The following is a 20321-nucleotide window of genomic DNA, read 5'->3' as shown; positions in this document are numbered from 1 at the left end:
TTCCCAGCGTCTTGTCTGCATCTGAAAGTGACACGGGAGACGGGAACCTTGCCTGCCGTTAGATACAGCCGCCCTGAATAAAAAGCACATGTGATTCGTCAAGGTGCGAACCTGAGGGGAAAGATACAGACAAATAGCAGTAGGGGCGGTCATGGTATGTCTTTTCTATGTATAACATACATGTAATAAAGGATTGTGGTCAGCGGATTGACCTTCCTCCTCCCTGTAACCAATAAGAACATTTCTCTGTCATTTCGGTAAGTTGATAACTTTTTGCAGACAGATTGTGGCTTAGAATAACAATTTCCAAGGAATACCAGCTGCATCTTTGTGTGTGGTGCTGAGGTGAAGATATTAGCTTTATTTTATTTAGTTGCAAACGCATGCCTGAAGGCTAATTGCATTTAGGGAACACATACTAGATACTGTTATGTAAAAAGATAAAGAAATATCTAGTCAAAAGATCTGTCTGATGTTTCTAAGTACATCACTGAGGGGTTAAGCCTCTCCTTTGGAGGCAATCATAGCTACTGAATAGTCCCATGTTTTTAATGATTACCGGTAAGTGTGTTTTATGCTTTTAGTAGAAATGTACTTTTGTGGAGGTTTTCTAGAAGGTGAAAGCTCAATGGGAAATTGTGGTAACTTTTTCATAAAGTCTGTCTCTTTCAGCCCTTAAATAAGGCCAGTTTCAAATGAAATTTTACACTGCATCCATTGTACAATACTTGCACAGTCTTTCCAGAACGGGTAGTTTTCTTTAATGTCCCTTTTCCATCTGAAGTGGGTGGGCACGGATGTTGCAAAGAAAGACGTAGCATGAAGGGTGGCTTTACGCGTACAAAACGGCGTGGTAAAGATAAAGACTGCGATGTCCACGGGGAATCCGTCAGTGTCAGGGCGTGCGCGAGGTGAAGAATGGACGGAAGATGTCTTTGTGACGGCACCCTGAAGAAACTCAGCATGGTGTCTATCAGGGCACATTGACTGTGAAATTGGACTTGATACCCAACTCGACTGGGCTAGCTGGCTGGCGGAAACTTTTGGGGTGAAGTGGTGGGCAACTGTTGCCACTGGGAAAACTTTGACAGTACAGTCAAAACTGCTCGTTGACAAGAAGACCACTTGGGGGACCGAAAAAATCTTTTCCAGGGCTTGAAATTCATTTATGGGAATAGGTGCACTGGTGCACCCAACCAAAAGAATTAGGTGCACAGAAAGACTTTTGGGTGCACCACATAAGATAAAGTTGAATGTTAGCAAAACATGATTACAAACTTTAAGTTAACTTAACTGCCTGTTAAACATTTCACTTAGTAAACAATTTTTTTTGAAACGTTTAGTTAGACTTGTAATTTATTACTTTACTGAGATGCATTTTGTTTCATGTGATACCAAATGTTCTAGCTTGGGAGTTGGTTTGGGTTTCAATAGGCAATTTAGGTAGTTTGTCTAACATCTTTATTTATTCTTTATCTTTATTTATGAGGGGTATAAATGAGGCCATGTACTCCAGCCATCACTAAAGTTACAGAGACGGTGGGCATTATAAACTTCCTGGCATGTTTGACCAATTGCTGACGTCACGTATCCGTAAAGGCACGTGTCAATAAGGTCAAGTGTCTGTAACTCTCGCGAGTTAACGTTCGGCAGTGACTTCGGCATTTTTGATCCTGGGAAGGGCGACAGTAATAGAAAATTTGATCCTTATACACCTTTGTGTTGGATAAAAGTTTAATGTATATTGATTCACGGTAAGAGTTGTAGGATTGTATATGTGAATGTTTTATTTTTAACTATTTTATCATGTACTTTCGCAGCAAGGCTGGCCCCTTGTAATAGCAATAGCTAGTCGGGCAGCCTTGGCTGCTGTACATTGTACGCAGCCGAACAAATAAATAAATAAATAAATAAATAAATAAAATAAAAGTTTAGCATTGTACTAATATGATTTAATTTACTACCAAGTAGTACACAGAAGAGCTTCCATGCTAATCTATGTTTAAAGTTTTGATTCTTGGTGGTTTGCAAACGTATACAGCTGGTTGCGATCTTTAAAAAAAGTGACAAACTTTTTGTGTGTTCTCATCTGTGTCATAGCAAAGCCCAGACCATCAATCCTTGACCTGGTTTAGCCCGGATAGTTGATGATCTATCTGTGCAGGTTCCCAGTAAGGGCTGGTCGGTCCCAGATGGTGTTAAAAACCGACTGTAATACATCCGGGTATGAAATATTGGACAATCAGTCAGGGATCCTGCCCCAACAACTCATCACAAACTGACACTTCCGGATCTAAGCGATATGTCACCTGTAGTCTGTTTGCTTATACTAATGAACAATGACATGTGGTGCAGTAATGCAATCCTGGATACAAATTGAAGTCAAACTACCTGCTGGAATGTAGGTCAATTTTGGTGGCGTCGCCCATATTTCATCCTCCTTTTTAAGCTCACCTGTTGAATAACCAGTAGTAACTTTTGTGTCCTCTGATAGAATGCTATATACAACTTGGATACTTGCGCCGGTGTTTCCAGTACTGTAGCAGTATGTGACTGTAGCGCTATTGCGAACTCAAAACCTCTGCAATGTCTTCGTTTTCTCCCTATAGCCTTATGACAAAATCAAATCACAGTGGACTTAAATTACAGTATAATTACAACTGTACGTGTAATACAAAACCATGTAGTACATTTATAGAACCAGTTACACTCGTGAAAGTAAAGTAAAAAATCTTACTGTAACATTAAAAGTCTTTTTGAATGATACATTACTAACAGTGCTTCTGTGTTCCCCAGATGTATGCGGAGCTCAGCGTACAGTTCAACGCCCTCCAGGCTGCCGAGATGGACCTGAGACAGCAACATCAGGTACAGTAGGCAACCAGCTATTCTCACTAACACAACAGGCAACCAGCCATTCTCACTATCACAACAGGCAAACAGCCATTCTCACTAACACTGGCAACCACGCCTTCAGCCATTCTTACTGAGGCAACCACTCCTTAAGCCATTCTCACTAACACAGCAGGCAACCAGCCATTCTCACTAACACAACAGGCAAACAGCCATTCTCACTATCACAACAGGCAACCAGCCATTCTCACTATCACAACAGGCAAACAGCCATTCTCACTATCACAACAGGCAACCAGCCATTCTCACTATCACAACAGGCAAACAGCCATTCTCACTAACACAACAGGCAACCAGCCATTCTCACTAACACAGCAGGCAACCAGCCATTCTCACTAACACAGCAGGCAACCAGCCATTCTCACTAACACAGCAGGCAACCAGCCATTCTCACTAACACAGCAGGCAACCAGCCATTCTCACTAACACAACAGGCAACCAGCCATTCTCACTAACACAACAGGCAACCAGCCATTCTCACTAACACAACAGGCAACCAGCCATTCTCACTAACACAGCAGGCAACCAGCCATTCTCACTAACACAGCAGGCAACCAGCCATTCTCACTAACACAGCAGGCAACCAGCCATTCTCACTAACACAACAGGCAACCAGCCATTCTCACTATCACAACAGGCAAACAGCCATTCTCACTAACACAACAGGCAACCAGCCATTCTCACTAACACAGCAGGCAACCAGCCATTCTCACTAACACAGCAGGCAACCAGCCATTCTCACTAACACAGCAGGCAACCAGCCATTCTCACTAACACAGCAGGCAACCAGCCATTCTCACTAACACAGCAGGCAACCAGCCATTCTCACTAACACAACAGGCAACCAGCCATTCTCACTAACACAACAGGCAACCAGCCATTCTCACTAACACAACAGGCAACCAGCCATTCTCACTAACACTACAGGCAACCAGCCATTCTCACTAACACAACAGGCAACCAGCCATTCTCACTAACACAACAGGCAAACAGCCATTCTCACTATCACAACAGGCAACCAGCCATTCTCACTATCACAACAGGCAAACAGCCATTCTCACTATCACAACAGGCAACCAGCCATTCTCACTATCACAACAGGCAAACAGCCATTCTCACTATCACAACAGGCAACCAGCCATTCTCACTAACACAACAGGCAAACAGCCATTCTCACTAACAGGCAATCGTGCCTTCAGCAACTCTCATGATCATGTAGTCCACAATTTGTATTAATGGTGATAGTTAAGCTTTGTTCGTTCATTCTGACGCTTGTAGTGCCTAGTGGCACATGTTTCAGTAGCAGGGTATATTTCTACAGGGAGAGGTTGCTAGCCCTTCACCTATAACGTGGTCAAGGCACCTCCTTTGACCTCAATACAACCTTCCCCAACCGAAGTCAGGTACCCATTCACACCTGGGTGGAGTGAGGAAAGTCGTGTAAAGTGTCTTTCCCAAGGGCACAAGATCGGTGACATGACAGGATTTGAATCCGGGACCACTTGCTTCTGAGCCGAACACTCTGCCATTACGCCGCATGACCGCCACCCCATAATGCAGGCCTTTGCTTGACAAAACTAACATGACAAAGGAGGGCGTCATTTCAGGTCAGAGAATAGGCTCCAGTTCCTGGAAGTGCTTTTGCAATTCTTAGAAGCATCTTTGAATTTTCTGGTCACAGGGGAAAGCCACAGAGGAAGAAACCTTGTAGACAATGTTGCCCCATTTGTCTTGTCATACTGTAAATCTTGAAATGTTTCGAGTGGTTTTTATTTTTACAGTGACCTCTCCATCCCCAATTCGTGAAATCACAGATTATGCTTTTCCAATATATTACTGCTGTACTACAAAATTGTTTCAGACGCAAACTTAAAACATCACGAAAACCTCATTCATGCCTCCAACCGCAAAATTGAGTCCCAGCAAAAATAGATGCCCTTACGGTAGCAGGTGAATCCAGGACAGCACATGCCACTTAGCCCTTTTCACTTCACAAACCTACCTGAGGCTTGGTGCATCACGAAAATGGAAACCGACTGTGTTTACCCAGAGGTGAAAATAAGCCACCACTATGTCTAAGAAGGGATGTCCCTAGAGCTCAACTGGTAGCAGCCTCACAGTTAAGCTCCTGGTTCTGATTAGTTGCTAACTGGAAGCTACATGTAAGACCCCGGTTCAATCCTGGGTCAGGACATCTAAGTTGGGGCTAGGCTGCACCACTTGTTTGGAAGGGACGTAAAATGGGTGTTCCCGTGTTTGAGGAGGTGCCTGGAACACGTTTAAGGGCTAGCAACCTCTCCCTGTAAAAGTATGCCCTGCACTGAAACAGCAAGGAAATTTGTTTGTTTGTTTGTTTGTTTGTTTGAACCTTTGTCTCAAATCGGCACGCAGGCCGCTTTTCATTGAGGTCATGAGGGAAGAGGTAAGGGTCAGAAACAATATAAAAGAGATACACAGTCATTTGAGTCCTAATAACTTTATCAACATATATTTGCTGACCTATGTGCCGCAACGCACTACAAGAACTGAGAGGAATGTTTTTTTAAACCTTCAGGAGCTGCTGGCAGACCTACGGGAGAGGGATGAGCTCATTTTGGAGCTGAGAGATTCCCTGAACATTTCCAGGAACACCGGAACACAGGCCAACCTCCACCCCAGGGACCAGGTAAGGACAAACTCCTCTCACACAGGCCAACCTCCACCCCAGTGACCAAGTAAGGACACACTCTTTACACACAGGCACACAGGCGGACCTCCATCCCAAGGACCAGCTAAGGACACACTCCTCACACACAGGCACACAGGCCAACCTCCACCCCAGGGACCAAGTAAGGACACACTCCTCACACACAGGCACACAGGCCAACCTCCACCCTAGGGACCAGGTAAGGACACACTCCTCACACACAGGCACACAGGCCAACCTCCACCCCAGGGACCAGGTAAGGACACACTCCTCACACACAGGCACACAGGCCAACCTCCACCCCAGGGACGAGGTAAGGACACACTCTTCACACACAGGGCAACCTCCACCCCAGGGACCAGGTAAGGACACACTCCTCACAAACAGGCCAACCTGCACCCCAGGGACCAGGTAAGGACACACTCTTCACACACAGGCACACAGGCCAACCTCCACCCCAGGGACCAGGTAAGGACACACTCCTCACACACAGGCACACAGGCCTACCTCCACCCCAGGGACCAGGTAAGGACACACTCCTCACAGGCACACAGGCCAACCTGCACCCCAGGGACCAGGTAAGGACACACTCCTCACACACAGGCACACAGGCCAACCTCCACCCCAGGGACCAGGTAAGGACACACTCCTCACACACAGGCACACAGGCCAACCTCCACCCCAGGGACCAGGTAAGGACACACTCCTCACAGGCACACAGGCCAACCTCCACCCCAGGGACCAGGTAAGGACACACTCCTCACACACAGGCCAACCTCCACCCCAGGGACCAGGTAAGGACACACTCCTCACACACAGGCCAACCTCCACCCCAGGGACCAGGTAAGGACACACTCCTCACAGACACACAGGCCAACCTCCACCCCAGGGACCAGGTAAGGACACACTCCTCACACACAGGCACACAGGCCAACCTCCACCCCAGGGACCAGGTAAGGACACACTCCTCACACACAGGCACACAGGCCAACCTCCACCCAAGGGACCAGGTAAGGACACACTCCTTACACACAGGCACACAGGCCAACCTCCACCCCAGGGACCAGGTAAGGACACACTCCTCACACACAGGCACACAGGCCAACCTCCACCCCAGGGACCAGGTAAGGACACACTCCTCACACACAGGCCAACCTCCACCCCAGGGACCAGGTAAGGACACACTCCTCACACACAGACCAACCTCCACCCCAGGGACCAGGTAAGGACACACTCCTCACACACAGGCCAACTCTTATGACTTCTGACTCTTGCAGTAGCAGAAAAGAACTATAACTGCCTTTACACTAAGTCTTACAGACTTGTATGATAAGTACTGGAGTATTTGTTACTGGTTGATAGCATTTCAGTACCATGGACATGTCCTTAAAGCAGTGGCCACGACTCTGATTTGACTGTGTTTACAGCATCTTTCTTCTCTGTTTCAACCCGTGGAAGAGTAGCTCAACTGTTCATTGAGTTCATATGATGAGCTAAACTTTTCACACTTTTCACTTATATCCTTTGGACCCTTTACAATTTTCATGGCATTTCCGAGGTCTTGTCATAGCTGTTAGTTTGAGAGAAACATCAATTATCTGAAGTCTGAAGGGCTGTCTATTGATAATGTCACCATGTAACATGGTAAAAATTAACTGTACCAACTCTCAGTCTCAGGATGATTGGCAATGATTATAAAGTATTGTGACAACCACCCACAAGCAGAAGTTCTCCATTTTCACATGCTGCATTTTCGTGGCATGTCACAACTTTTTCCTTAGCTGTTAGTTCGAGAGAGAGACACCTTCACTATTTGAAGTCTGAAGGGTTTTGTATTGATAATGTTGGCATTTCACAACTTTTCCCGTAGCTGTTCGAGAGAGAGAAACATGTACTATTTGAAGTCTGAAGGGTTTTGTATTGATAATGTTGGCATTTCACAACTTTTCCCGTAGCTGTTCGAGAGAGAGAAACATGTACTATTTGAAGTCTGAAGGGTTTTGTATTGATAATGTTGGCATTTCACAACTTTTCCCATAGCTGTTAGTTCGAGACAGAGAAACTACTATTTGAAGTCTGAAGGGTTTTGTATTGATAATGTTGGCATTTCACAACTTTTCCCGTAGCTGTTAGTTCGAGAGAGAGAAACATGCACTATTTGAAGTCTGAAGGGTTTTGTATTGATAATGTTGGCATTTCACAACTTTTCCCATAGCTGTTAGTTCGAGAGAGAGAAACATGCACTATTTGAAGTCTGAAGGGTTTTGTATTGATTTATTAAAAGCCAGCTTTTACCTGGGGCAGCGGGATCAGGGATGGAAGGGGTGCAGAGGCAGTAGGAGCTGCGAGTCCTTGTACGACTCCATTTGTCACAGCGGCGTCGATACACGTGTAGTGCTCTTGTCCACATATCCCATAAGTAAGCTGAGCTCAACAAAGCTGGGGGCTTTCAGTTTACTCATTGATCCGCAGACAAAAGCCAGAGTTCTCCCTCATGAAAATGTCTTCAAACAAAAGCAGCTAAACGCCCTGACGCTAAATGTGTTTACAAGAGAAAACGAGAATAGTAGAATAGAACTTTATTGCTCGACAGTTGTACATATTATGCATGACGTGTACATGTACAATGTGTGTCAACAATAACAAAGTAATCAACACAACAGTACTCCTCTATTCTAAAAACTATGAGTGCATGAATATCGACAGAATGGCAGATTGACATAGAGTGTATGTTTGTATTTGTTATGATACAGTCTCTTTTTTTTTAAGTGCTACAAATGTATTGGCCTGAAAATGGTAAAACGTCTTTCTTTGAGTGTCCAGGAGACTGAAATGGCCAGACGACGTTTGCAGTCTTGTCTCGTTTTGTTTTCTCCTCCCCGGGCACTTTTTCCTGGAGAGAGGAACTCATATTTGGAGTTGACAGTTTACGTATTGATTTATTAAAAGCCAGCTTTCATCTGTGTCCTTCCCTGGGTAAGCTCCCCGGAGCCAGCTCGCAAATCAACTTCTGTCCTTTTAAAACTGTTTTGCGAGGAGTTATTGATTTATCGAGGAGCCTTTAACACGTGTCTTGTGGCCGGGCAACTTTCCCAAAGTCTCACCATAAATCTCCGCATTGTGTACTTGAGGACGATGAATAATTGATGGGGAGTTCTTTATCTCTGTTTAGTGGCTGTTCGGAGGTGATGTGGCTGAACAATGACTGTCGCTCTTTGATCGTGGCGTGTTCCCTCGCGTGCCACCTTGCGTGTCTGCCCTTGCAGCTATTGGCTTTCCGCGGTCCCGACGGACTGTCGATCGCCTTGTAGGAACATACCGGAGCGGACTCTCCTGTCATTGAAGTGTACGATCTAATTTACCATCAGGAGCAGACATCGTGCAGTTCGGTTCCCGGTGGACCGATGTCCTTGTCCACGTCCCTCATCTTTCCGCTCCATTTCACATTCCTTTGTCTGATGTTGTCATCACAGATTTCTATTGTGGATACCGGTGGCAGTCCCATAAGGGCTGTCGTCTCACTTTGTTAGTATTGATCGTCGTGTTGCCCGTCAGTGTAGGTTTATTTGGTGTTCAGGTGGTGTGAAGAGAACAGAAACAGTTGAAAGATCATCTGTGTCGGTAGAAGTCACAATCTGAAGTAAAATTGAACTATAATTTCCAACCCAAATTTGTGACTTTCTAACACCAGTCTTTGTCAAGTAATGAGCAATTCACGGCTTCTATGACGTCACATTCTGCAGATTGAACACGTTACTCTGTGAGCAGTGGATCACAAGTTGGAGAAAGCTTATGGCGCCCCCTGTCTCTGTTAAGGGATGGTTGTAAGTCCCTGATGTTGTCATCACAGGTTTTTATTGTGGATACCGGTGGCAGTCACATAAGGGTTTTTTGGTCCCTTGTTCCAGCTTGGTTGTCTGTTGTTGCACTCTGTTAGCATTGATCATCATGTTGCCCGTCAGCGTAGGTTTATTAAATTGATTTTTGTACCTAGTGCAGAAACGGGTTTCTTGCTTGAAAGTTCATCTATGTTGGTAGGAATCAATCTGAAGCAAAATTGATCTTTTTGACGCTACAGTTAGTCAAAACTGAGGTTATATATAGTGACTCAGAGGGCCGATGAAATCTGGTCTATGTGGACAGGTGGTCACTGTAGACAGGACTCTTATGCTTGTGTCAAACTTTCAGGGGGAAAAATATCTAAGGGACCAGCAAAAAGTGGTCACGTTTGTGTACAGGTGGTCAGTAGTACAGGTTTGACTGTGCCTGTATTTCTAAGTTAAGGACTGGTGCATTTCTGCTCAAGGCCTCCTAGCAGGATTTCAATGCCCTGCATGTGGTAGATCTAATGTCTTGTTTGCGGTATAGGGGAAAACAGTAGTGAAGACGTGTATGACTGCAGTTATAATCATTTACACAAATCCAGCATTACTTTGTTACTTCTTATTACAACATCCCGAAGTGATGTTGGATCTATGATATTAAAACTTAATTAGCAAGTGTTTAAGATGATTTTAAAAGCTGGTACAATTAACTTGTGGACGAGACAACAAATAGAATAAGAATATCTAGAAGAGACAACTGTCCAACAGATCCAGCTTGTTCATGAGTACTGCTGTTCAGACAGTAAAAAGAAGAGTCATAGGAATCATCGTACAGCGCAATTTTGCACGGTTTTAAAATCCTTACCTAAAGTATAACGTTATCACGCATATGTGCTAAACAATGTTAGTAAATGTCACTACCATAAAGATTTCAGGATTTTTTTATTTCCATTTTTGGGGCCCCAATATTGCTTTGGTTGCCTTTAAGGACATGTCCATGGTACCGAAATGCTATCTACTACTTACAAACACAAGAATATGTCTTATACACATTTGTATGTGTAGTGGCTGTTGGTAAATCTTTTCTGCAAGTGCAATAGAGTCATACGTCAGGGGAATTAGTAAACCTTTACAGTCTTTTATGAGTGTCTTTTGGGGGTTTGTAACATTATCTGCCAGTACCACAATACCACTAGAAGGCCTGAATGGATTGCCTTGATATTTCAAATGTAGGTAGGTCTTGTAAAATTTTGGGCCTTATAGCAGCTTCTCATGGCACTGCAGTGGTTTTGATATCTCCTATTCGGGACAAGCTATGGTCTTGATTTTTGAATGGTAGATAGCTCTTGTTTTTTGTCTCTTTTTCTGTGGATGAACTTGTGAAATAAATAAACAAACAATAGATATAGAAACATAACATTTGTGGCTTGTGTTTCCCCAGGACACCCAGGTGAACACCGACGCCATCCAGCTGGAGTGTCGGCTGGAGAGTCAGGAGACGGAGATCCAGCTACTCAAGGACAAACTCAGGGAGAGGAACAGGTGATGAGACATTCTTTTAAACCCATGGCCAACCATGACCTCTTGACTTTCTCCATACCATGGTTAGGAATCAGTCACGAGCTAGGTCAATCAATCTTTATTCTGAAATCAACATTGCAGGTCTGTCTGACGACACACCTGAATTACATTAGATTTCTTACAGAAGTATGTTTAAAACATTTCAGTGGACCAGATTTTAAAAAACACATCACAATATTCATATCTATGCGCTTATATACATTAAAAAGGTTACAACTTTGGACGATCGAGGACAGACGAATATAGCCTTACACTAGGTTTTGAAGGTCTCTCAGAGTCCTCATAATGAACGAGTCACTGTGCCTTTTGGTCTTACTGAGTGGGAGTTTGTACATGTGTCGGGTTTCCCTGTTCCTCAGATTATGGTCAGGCTTCTCTCTAGGTGGGAGAAATACATTGCAGGGGTGGGAGGGGTCTCTTAGTATCCTTTGAGTCTAGGTCGCCTGTTGTTTGTTTCTTCATGATAAGCTCAAATCGGCAGGCAGGCCGCTTTTCATTGAGGTCATGAGGGAAGAGGTAAGGGTCAGATACAATATAACAGAGATACAGATTGCATCATGGTAGTTGGTCGGTGAGATGCCTACAATTTTTAAAAGTAGTCTGTGCCAGTTGACTATGAATTTTCAAAGTCAACCCTGTACAAGTGAGCACCTCTACATAAGGACCACCTGACGTATGTGATCACTTTTTAGTAGTTCCTTAGATAATTTTTCCCATTGATACAAGCATTAAAGATAGTGACCACCTGTCCACACAGACCAGATTTCATTGGTTCCCCGAGTGGTCTTCTTGGGCAGTTTTGACTGCTGCTTGGATTCATCAGTCTTTATATTACTCTATTTTTTTTTGTGTGCACATATTAATCAAACTATGTTGACTTTTTATGTAGGCAACTAAAGAATCTTGAGAAGGGAGCAACTTCTACTCCTGGTGCCTCGCCACTTCAGAAGGGAAGAAAGGTATACATAGCATCAATATATAGATGCACTTATTTTCTCTTTATTGATTAAGGTTACATATTGAGTACAAACTGAGTCCGAGGGAACTGATAAATACTGTGGTCATCCTTCTGAATTTCCTTACAATATAGTTTTAAACTGTAAAGTAATTAGATATTGTCAACATTGTATATATAGACCTCAAATAGCCTTATCTTACTTTTATCATTTGTATATTCTGTATATGTTGTGTTCCCGTGTGTCATGTAGTTTTGTCCAGTCATGTTTTTGAATGGACCACAGAAAGAGTAGCTGTTAAGCTAATTGTGGATCTTAATAAACTCAACTCAATATAGAGTGCACCTGTAGTAATTGTACTACCATTATTACGGTTCTGAAGCATTCTCAGCTGACTTTCTTTCAAATGGTATTTTATCTTTTTTTTAGCTTTATTCTACTTTGCTCCGCAGAGTAAAGCTAAAAAAGGCTGGCAAACAGGCTATTGATTTTATCTTAAAGTTTACTGTTGTGTGTAGGGGTGGGAACCGGTTCGCTGGACCTGATTCGGACCTTAGAGTTTATAACATCCAAGAACCGAGTCCAAAAAACCTGAAAGCCTAAAACCTGAGTCCAGAGTCTCCCCTCTGACAAAGAAGGCATTTAAAATAAGACAGTGTAACATTCAAATATCAAACACTGGTTTATCTTGAAAGTTTTCTCACCAAGAAACTTTTATAGTTGTGCATGTCAGTATTATTTCTCCATGCTTAATATTGGTCTAATAAAACAAAACATCAACTGCACAGGATCAGGTCCAGGTCTGGACCTGAACCTAAATCTCTGGACCTAAACTTGGACTTGGACCTTATAAAGGCAAACGTTTGAAACCCCTAGTTGTGTGTCAGTGTGAAGAAAACTAAATTGAATGTCTTTTCAAAGGGTGGTGCTGGGGGAAGGGTTCCAGCGAGGGCGCGGTCGCTGTCTCCTAACCGTAAGATGGGCGTGATAGAGCAGCAGAGGAGACTGGACACTGCTGAGAAGAAAGCTGCAGACCTGCTGAAGAAACTCAAGTTCAAGGTAACTGTCATGTATAATGTTACATCATGAAATTTATTAACAGAACAAAGTACAGGGGCCTTTGTAAGGTCTTCTACAACCAGGGCTGGCTGTTGTTAGCTTTGAATTTGTTCTGTCCCACTCATTGTTTGGGCTGACTAAGCTATTAAGTTTCATTGTTATGTCTTTAAAAGGTTACGAAGATACATTTTCATCAATTTCATGTCATGAACTTCAGATTTTTTGGGTGGACGACATGAAATTTTTATCCGTCACAACAAGTACGGAGACAGCCTTGTCTACAACTGTAATTACACAAGCCTTAGGGTAGATTCAATGATTTGACAAGGCACATGTGTTTGTTGATATAAGGATACACTTAAGGAAAGTGAGTTGAACAAAGTGCAGAAAACCATACCATGCAATGTACTTGATTAATTGATTGATTGATTGATTGGTTTATTGATTGACTGATTGATTGATTGATTGGTATCTCCACATTTAAGGACAATGAGTTGAGTGAACTGAAGAAGGCTCACGACAACCGGCTGAACCGTCTCAGAGCGCTACAGTCCAGCCACCGCATTCTCAAGGAACAGATCAAGACTTATGAAGAACATGAGAAGTAAGATTCCACAAAACCTTAATCATGTACAGTAGGGGCATCCTCATTAGATAGCTTTAAACAACGCTTGCACCTAGATTTGTAAAGGTTAGGTGTGACAGGTCGTTCAGTGTAATATAACCAGCTGCTGCTGCACAGAGTGCAAATCTGGTTTGTTACGCCGAAGGGCAGTTTTACCGGCTATACAGATGCTGTTCTAATTGAACCTTGTTAATTGAACCTTAAATATTGTTAATATAGATATTAACAGCAATGGCTGGTGCTCCTGAAAAAGGAGAAAAAATTCATTTGTCTGATTACATTATCCTGTCAGAGGATTCTTACTCAGGACCTCTGGGTTCTGGGCCAAACAATCTATCCCTTACGCCAACACAAGGCCTTCTGCACCTTTTTTTCCCCATAAGTGGCAAGCGGCAGAAGGCTCGCAGGTCGGACCCGCGGAGCCTGCAGCAGGAGGTAGAAGTAGTCCCATAGCCTTCTGTAACTCACTCTGCGTTTCCCCAGGAGCGGCAAGCGGCAGAAGGCACGTCGGTCGGACCCGCGGAGCCTGTAGCAGGAGGTAGAAGTAGTCCCATAGCCTTCTGTAACTTACTCCATGTTTCCCCAGGAGTGGCAAGCGGCCGAAGGCTCGCAGGTCGGACCCGCGGAGCCTGCAGCAGGAGGACAGCGACACGGTGTGGAACGAGCTGACGTACTTCAGGCAGGAGAACAAGAAGCTCATGCTGGAGAGGTCAGGAACACTACTCTGACATGTCACAAGCCATCACTGTAAATGTAGAAATGTTCACGGTGGTTTTCTGTTCGCTGTTTTTGTGGTGAACTCTTTACCGCGACCTTTGAACCACAGCAAAAAGCTGTTCCATTGTGTGACTGTAGCGCTACTTTTGTGTCAAATATGAACTCAAAACCACTGCTAACACTTCATTTTCTCCCTACCGCAAAATTAAATCCCCGGGAACATTTTTGCATTTACAGTAAATAGAAGGATAGCAAAGTTCTTTGTATACTATCAAGTGTTAACATACACATAGCCAACTCTCTGTCACTTTCCTCGGGGCAGTACTGACTGGACTACATCACACTGCTGCTAGGTGGCGCTGCTGCAGTGTGAAGAGTTCAGTCAGGAACACTTCTTAGTTCTTAGACATGTCAAATTAAATCAAGAGACAAACTGGATGTGAGAATGAAAAAGGGAAATTCTTACTGGCATACAGAAATTACAGAATTTCAGAAAAAGTCTGGAAAATAAGCCTAAAGTTGCACACCTATCCAACCATAATTACCCGACATGTTAAGGGTTAGAGATTTGATTTGTGTACGGACATAGCCTATAACTAAGGTATATTAAAAGAGCTGTAAAACTGTGTATCTTTGTGTTGCTGTAGAATGAACCTTCAGGAGGAGGTGGATCTGATGAAGGTTCAGGTGTCCCAACAGGAGGCTAGTGTCAACGACCTCACCAACATGCTGCAGCAGGAGAGGGAAGGTAAGACAAGGCTAGCAGAAGACATTTTGATAATCACTAATTATGATAAGAGCTAGCGTTTGTCACATGATAGAACCAAAGAGGTTAAGGATTGAAAGAAAACAAAGAAATAATTTGTTTTAAAAGTAGATTTTTGTGGCTAGTAATAGAAAGAATGTTCATCATCTTTTTGCATGTTGCTGTTAGTTAAAAGTTAAAATCCTCCCACACCATAATTGATGTATAGGGCGGTGCCCATCCCCGTTTCATAGCCCTGGGCCACACTGTGGTGCAATCACTGCAGCAGGGGGCTAGTCCACTGGCAGTGGAGTGTGTTTAAGTTCCATACTGTTTCAGAAGTATGTACCATTTTCATGAAGTCTTTGGTATGACTCAATGCGCCTCTTGTCCAGGAGTGTCCTAACCTGGGGCTTGAACCCGGGCCTTCTGGTCCAAGTAATTTGAACCAGATGTGGCAAGTACCAGAAGCGCAGACCACTACACCACAGGGACACTCCCACATGTTGCTGTAAATGTTGAGATTTTCATGGTGGTTTCATGTCTGCTGTTGTTGAGGTTACCTACCTCCTGGTCATTGGGAAGACAAGGTAGACGTGGAGATAGAGAGCTGTCTCCAGACTCGTCATTCTCACGCTGCAGTTAGCCTTTCAAACACTGGTTTAGGATTCAAGCAGGTTTAGGTTCAGGACCTCTCCACTACATGTTGCATGTGAACTTAAAACTACCATGAAAATGCTTGTTCTGTCTTCTGACTGCCTACTCCTAATTGCTTCAGGCATTGAGTAGGGCTAATCATGAGTTTAGGTATATTGTCTGATTTTTAATGGGAAACCTCCCGGTATTTTCTGCAGAGCTGATGTTCCAGCTTGCCGAGCGGGACCTGGCGAGCCGCTCGGGAGGCCACGCCACCAGCACGCCCCGGAAGAAGTCAGCGGCTGATGAGCTGCGGGAGACTCTCAGGAAGGTCTGGATTACTTACCTACTCTTTAGATGTGGCTAGACTAGCAAATGTAAGTTGGGTGATGTTACAGCCCGGTTCCTTTGGGAATGCTGCACGAGGAACTGCCTACAAGACTAAGGAACACACACAGGACGCAGCATTGCCGTACACACACAGGCGGCTCAACTCACAGGCGTCTGTCCTCTCTTCCGTCCAGAACTTGACTCTCTGTCCCCTAGCCTGCTGTTCACTTTATTTCATGTTCCACACCTGCAGTCTAGACACTATGTTGCGACGTCACCCGGACGCCGGATCTATCCCCTGCTGGGAACATCATTACGGCAGTCCTTACTAAAACACAACATTGACATCTTGCCCTTACAAGATAGTGAGAGATTAATGACGTACTGCTATTAATTAGTGACTTTTTACCACTCCATGAAATTCACCCCTCTTACACAGATACAAGATAAAGAGTTCATGGGTTGGATTCTTTGCATACCAGGCTCGACGTTGTGCCCTTGGGAAAGGGCTCTTTACACAACTTTCTACCCTCCACACATCTTTGGTTGGGGAGGTACAAGGTGGTGGAAGGAGAGGGGTAGGCTTTGCCTTCATAACCGTGCCCCAGACACGGTGGATAAAAACCCACTGCCCCTACAGCCTCAAGGGCTTTGGGACATTTACCTTTACGTTACATCAATGTCGCATTAATCTTGTTGTGTGGAAACTTTGAGATTATTCATATCATATTAATTCAAAAGTACATGTATGTCCCAAAACATCTGGATTAATTCTTCAACCCTCTCCGATCACCACAGAATAAGACTCTAGAAAAGAGGTTGAAGAATCTGGAGAAGGAGAATAAAGAGCTAACTTCAGCGCTGGAGAAAGACAACAGGAAGCTGACTGAAGACAAGGAGAGTCTAGTGAAGGAGAAAAGGTGAATTTAGGTTGTGTGTACGTTGTGTGTTAGAGTAATTTAAGTGTTTTAATTAGTTGCATTTCAATTGCATCTTGGACACAGTTTAGCCTCCTCTATTTGACTTCAACTTCCAGGGACACATACATCTTAAGTTTGTATATTACTGTTATTGCATTTGATGTTCTAAAGCTTTAGAAGAGTAGTGTATTTATATGTCAAAGCAATACTGCCTATTGAAACATGTCTAGGTCTATTGTACTTTCATTTTGGATCATTTGATATGACTATACTATCCCTTAGTTTATTCCTGAATACACCCATTCCAGCATAGTGTTACTAGGAAAATCTTGTGGAAAAAGAAGCTGATTTTTTAGATACTGATACTGCAAGGTATTTCTTATGTTGATAAAACTGTATATTTATGTTTCCTTGCCACATACAGAACTCTAAGAAATGAAGTTAACCAGTTGAGAAAGGAGCTCTCAGACCATCGGGAAGAGGCGGAGAACCTCCAGTCTGAAAACACTGCCTTGAGTGAGGAGATTGCCGAGCTCCAGTCAGAGATCACGGACTTGAAATCGGAAATCAGGTTTGTAATGTTTAGCATCTGTATGTATCTTTTTTGATTTTCGATTACTTTTAATTGTAAATCATACTACATTCCAGCCAATGAAGGCTGCGACTGTATGTTGTTTGTTGCAACGACGTATGGTTGTAGTCAGCATCCGTCATTCAATCATTTAATGGAATTTTGTTTCCTTTGATGGAAAAATCTTTAGACCATTCCATCAACCTTGACGGACAAAAATCCATCAGTAAAAATGTCAAAATTTTGGTAAATTTATAGAAGTTTGTACAAGGTGACAGAGAAAAGAAGACTCTTTGTAGGATCTTTCCGTCAATCAAGGAATTGGGATGATGGAAAAAAGTTTCAAGCTAGCAAGAACCCTGCAATTATAACGTAATAATAAACCATTGATTCTTATTCTTTCTAATCAGCGGCCTGAAATCGGAATCCAGCAGTCTGAAGACGGAAGCCAAACGTCTGAAGTCCCAGATGCAGTCACAGAGTCAGAGGAACAAACAGGCCCAGCAGAAGATGAGAGTCAGGCTGGCTATTAACTCTGCCAAGACTTCCACAAAGTCGTCTGTGAAACAGGTTTGTCTACTCATAATGTACATTTATGTCATACCTGGGCCACGGAAACGTTTGATACGGGTGTTCCGGACCGGGTGATAACTTGAGTTATCACACAGGCTTCTACTTATATCACATGGGCTTCCATAAAATATTTACAATTCATTTCGAGCGCGCCGCTGTCAAAAATTCGAATACTGGATTTGGGTGTAGAAATTGCAACTGTTACAATTTTTTTTGTAGGACACCGACTTTTCTCAACTTCTGGCGCATTTCGCTCTGATATGTGCGTTTTCTTGGGTGGGTATGACATGAATGAAATACAGTACAACATGGCCCGCGGTCGGGCCGGTACCTCGGGTGATACAGAATACACAGTGTTGTATTCTATATACAGTCAAACCTGTATTAGCGGTCACCTTTGCATAGCGGCCACCTGCCCATAGTGGTCACTTTTTGTCGGTCCCTTGGATTTTTCCCATTGACGTAAGCATTAAGAATTAGGCTATAACGGTCACCTGTCCAACGCAGTCGCGGCCACACGATTTTCGGTCCCGCGGGTCTGGAAACACTGCCGATAACGGTCACGGCGCATGGTCGCCGCAAGATTCGGGAACCTTCTTTCAAATCTCGGCAGAAGAAATTGTCATTATAGCTGCAGTACTAGTGTTACCCATGAAAATGTTGTGCATGGTTTTATTTTGCTCCTGGTGTTGGTTTTGAATTTCCAAAACCGCTAAAGACGCCAGAAATTTCCAGACAAACCAACCTCCTTGGACAAACAGAGCCTCTTTCGCGCGGTCCAAGCGGGACGCTTTGTTTACTTGGGGTACTTCACTAGTAGTACCATGGGCGAGCAGTTTGTTAAAAAAATACAGATGCCCTTTATCCTCTAAGAAAAGGTTATAAAGTCATCCATTCTTTGTATATTCTGTTTTCTTTATTCAAAGAACTTCTTTGACGAAATAAGTTTACATTTTGTACTTTCTAATGTAGAGTAAAATCATAACTCACACATTGCAGCTGCACCCACATTACAGTAGACTATCCCATGACCCTATGACCTCAAGCGCCATCTTGCAGCTGTGGTTTTTCCTCACTGCAAGGAATCCGACCCAAACAGGCTGATTTTACCGTGAAATTGCGCAATTATTTACTGATAAATCATGTCCCCGCGCAATTGATAATGACACGGTTGTCTTCGGCAACATTTTGGTCGCATGTGCTCCGGATTGGGGGCGGATCGATGGATTGACTTGGACTTTATTTGCTGGAAAAATCCGGACCTTCCTAAAGCAGTCATCTTGAGCCGAGCATCGGGTCGTCTTGTGGAAGTGGTCGGTAGACCAAGTTTGACTACATGTATGTGAACAAGGAGGTTTTATGATGTGAATAAATGTTTCTCAGTGGGTACAGAAAACATGTGCCACTTATTGCTCGTGAAATCAACCGTTTCTATAGAGCGGCCACCTGTCCATAACGGTCGATTTTGGCCAGTCCCTTGAGTGACCGCTATAGGCAGGTTTGACTGTATATGCTAGTTATTATGGTGACGTAACTTATAATTAGTAAGAAGTTCCTTGTCTCTGACCTTGCTCTGAGCAAACTTGTCAATGAATAAACGCTTCTTAATGATTATTCGTGCTATAACATAGATTTCTGTCTGTTTTTCTATTCTATACAAACTCTACAGCACCAGAAGTTCCTGAATAAGTCCATTGAGCAGATGAGTGAGATGTTTGATGGCTTTGAAGGGGACGATTGGGAGGAAATGAGCACAACAAGGTATGAATCAATCATTTTTCTCTTCATTCTGGTATTGCTGCATACAATGTGTGTCTGTGTGGCATAGTGGCAGAGCATCCAGCTATGAACCAATGAGACCCAGGTTCAATCCCCAGTGGAGTACCCAGACATGTCCGGACATGCACCCAGACGTTGTGCCCTTGGGAAAGGCACTTATTAACACATATTTCCCATGTCCTAAGCCCAGCAATAGGGTTTGGGTTGGGGTTATAGGAAGGGCATCTAGCCGAACTTATCATCACCGGGGAAAAAACCTGTTGTTATCATTTATGATTCCTTCACTCGTCCGTTCTGTAAGTCACTTGCCGCCACCGTGAAGTTAAAGTTCAGTCAAAATGTCTATTTTCCTTACACCGTGAAATTTTGCTACCATGAAGATAAACTCATGATAAAGTGAATTACA

At 43.6% G+C, this 20321-nt stretch overlaps 1 protein-coding gene across 2 annotated transcripts in view; it reads left to right on the top strand.

The window, feature by feature from the left end:
• Positions 1-20321, top strand: part of LOC136428967 (centlein-like) — an 86424-nt gene that overhangs the window by 49218 nt on the left and 16885 nt on the right. For both annotated transcript variants that reach the window (XM_066418816.1, XM_066418817.1), the window contains 13 exons: positions 2797-2868; positions 5468-5578; positions 10865-10965; positions 11894-11963; positions 12882-13019; positions 13505-13623; positions 14231-14353; positions 15009-15109; positions 15961-16073; positions 16871-16992; positions 17417-17563; positions 17974-18133; positions 19806-19897. In XM_066418816.1, the coding sequence (XP_066274913.1) occupies positions 2797-2868; positions 5468-5578; positions 10865-10965; positions 11894-11963; positions 12882-13019; positions 13505-13623; positions 14231-14353; positions 15009-15109; positions 15961-16073; positions 16871-16992; positions 17417-17563; positions 17974-18133; positions 19806-19897 (1469 nt within the window). The remainder of the gene's footprint in view (positions 1-2796; positions 2869-5467; positions 5579-10864; positions 10966-11893; positions 11964-12881; positions 13020-13504; positions 13624-14230; positions 14354-15008; positions 15110-15960; positions 16074-16870; positions 16993-17416; positions 17564-17973; positions 18134-19805; positions 19898-20321) is intronic.

This window comes from Branchiostoma lanceolatum, chromosome 2, assembly GCF_035083965.1.
Source record: "Branchiostoma lanceolatum isolate klBraLanc5 chromosome 2, klBraLanc5.hap2, whole genome shotgun sequence".
Lineage (NCBI taxonomy): Eukaryota > Metazoa > Chordata > Leptocardii > Amphioxiformes > Branchiostomatidae > Branchiostoma > Branchiostoma lanceolatum.
This window is presented reverse-complemented; position numbering and strand designations above follow the sequence as displayed.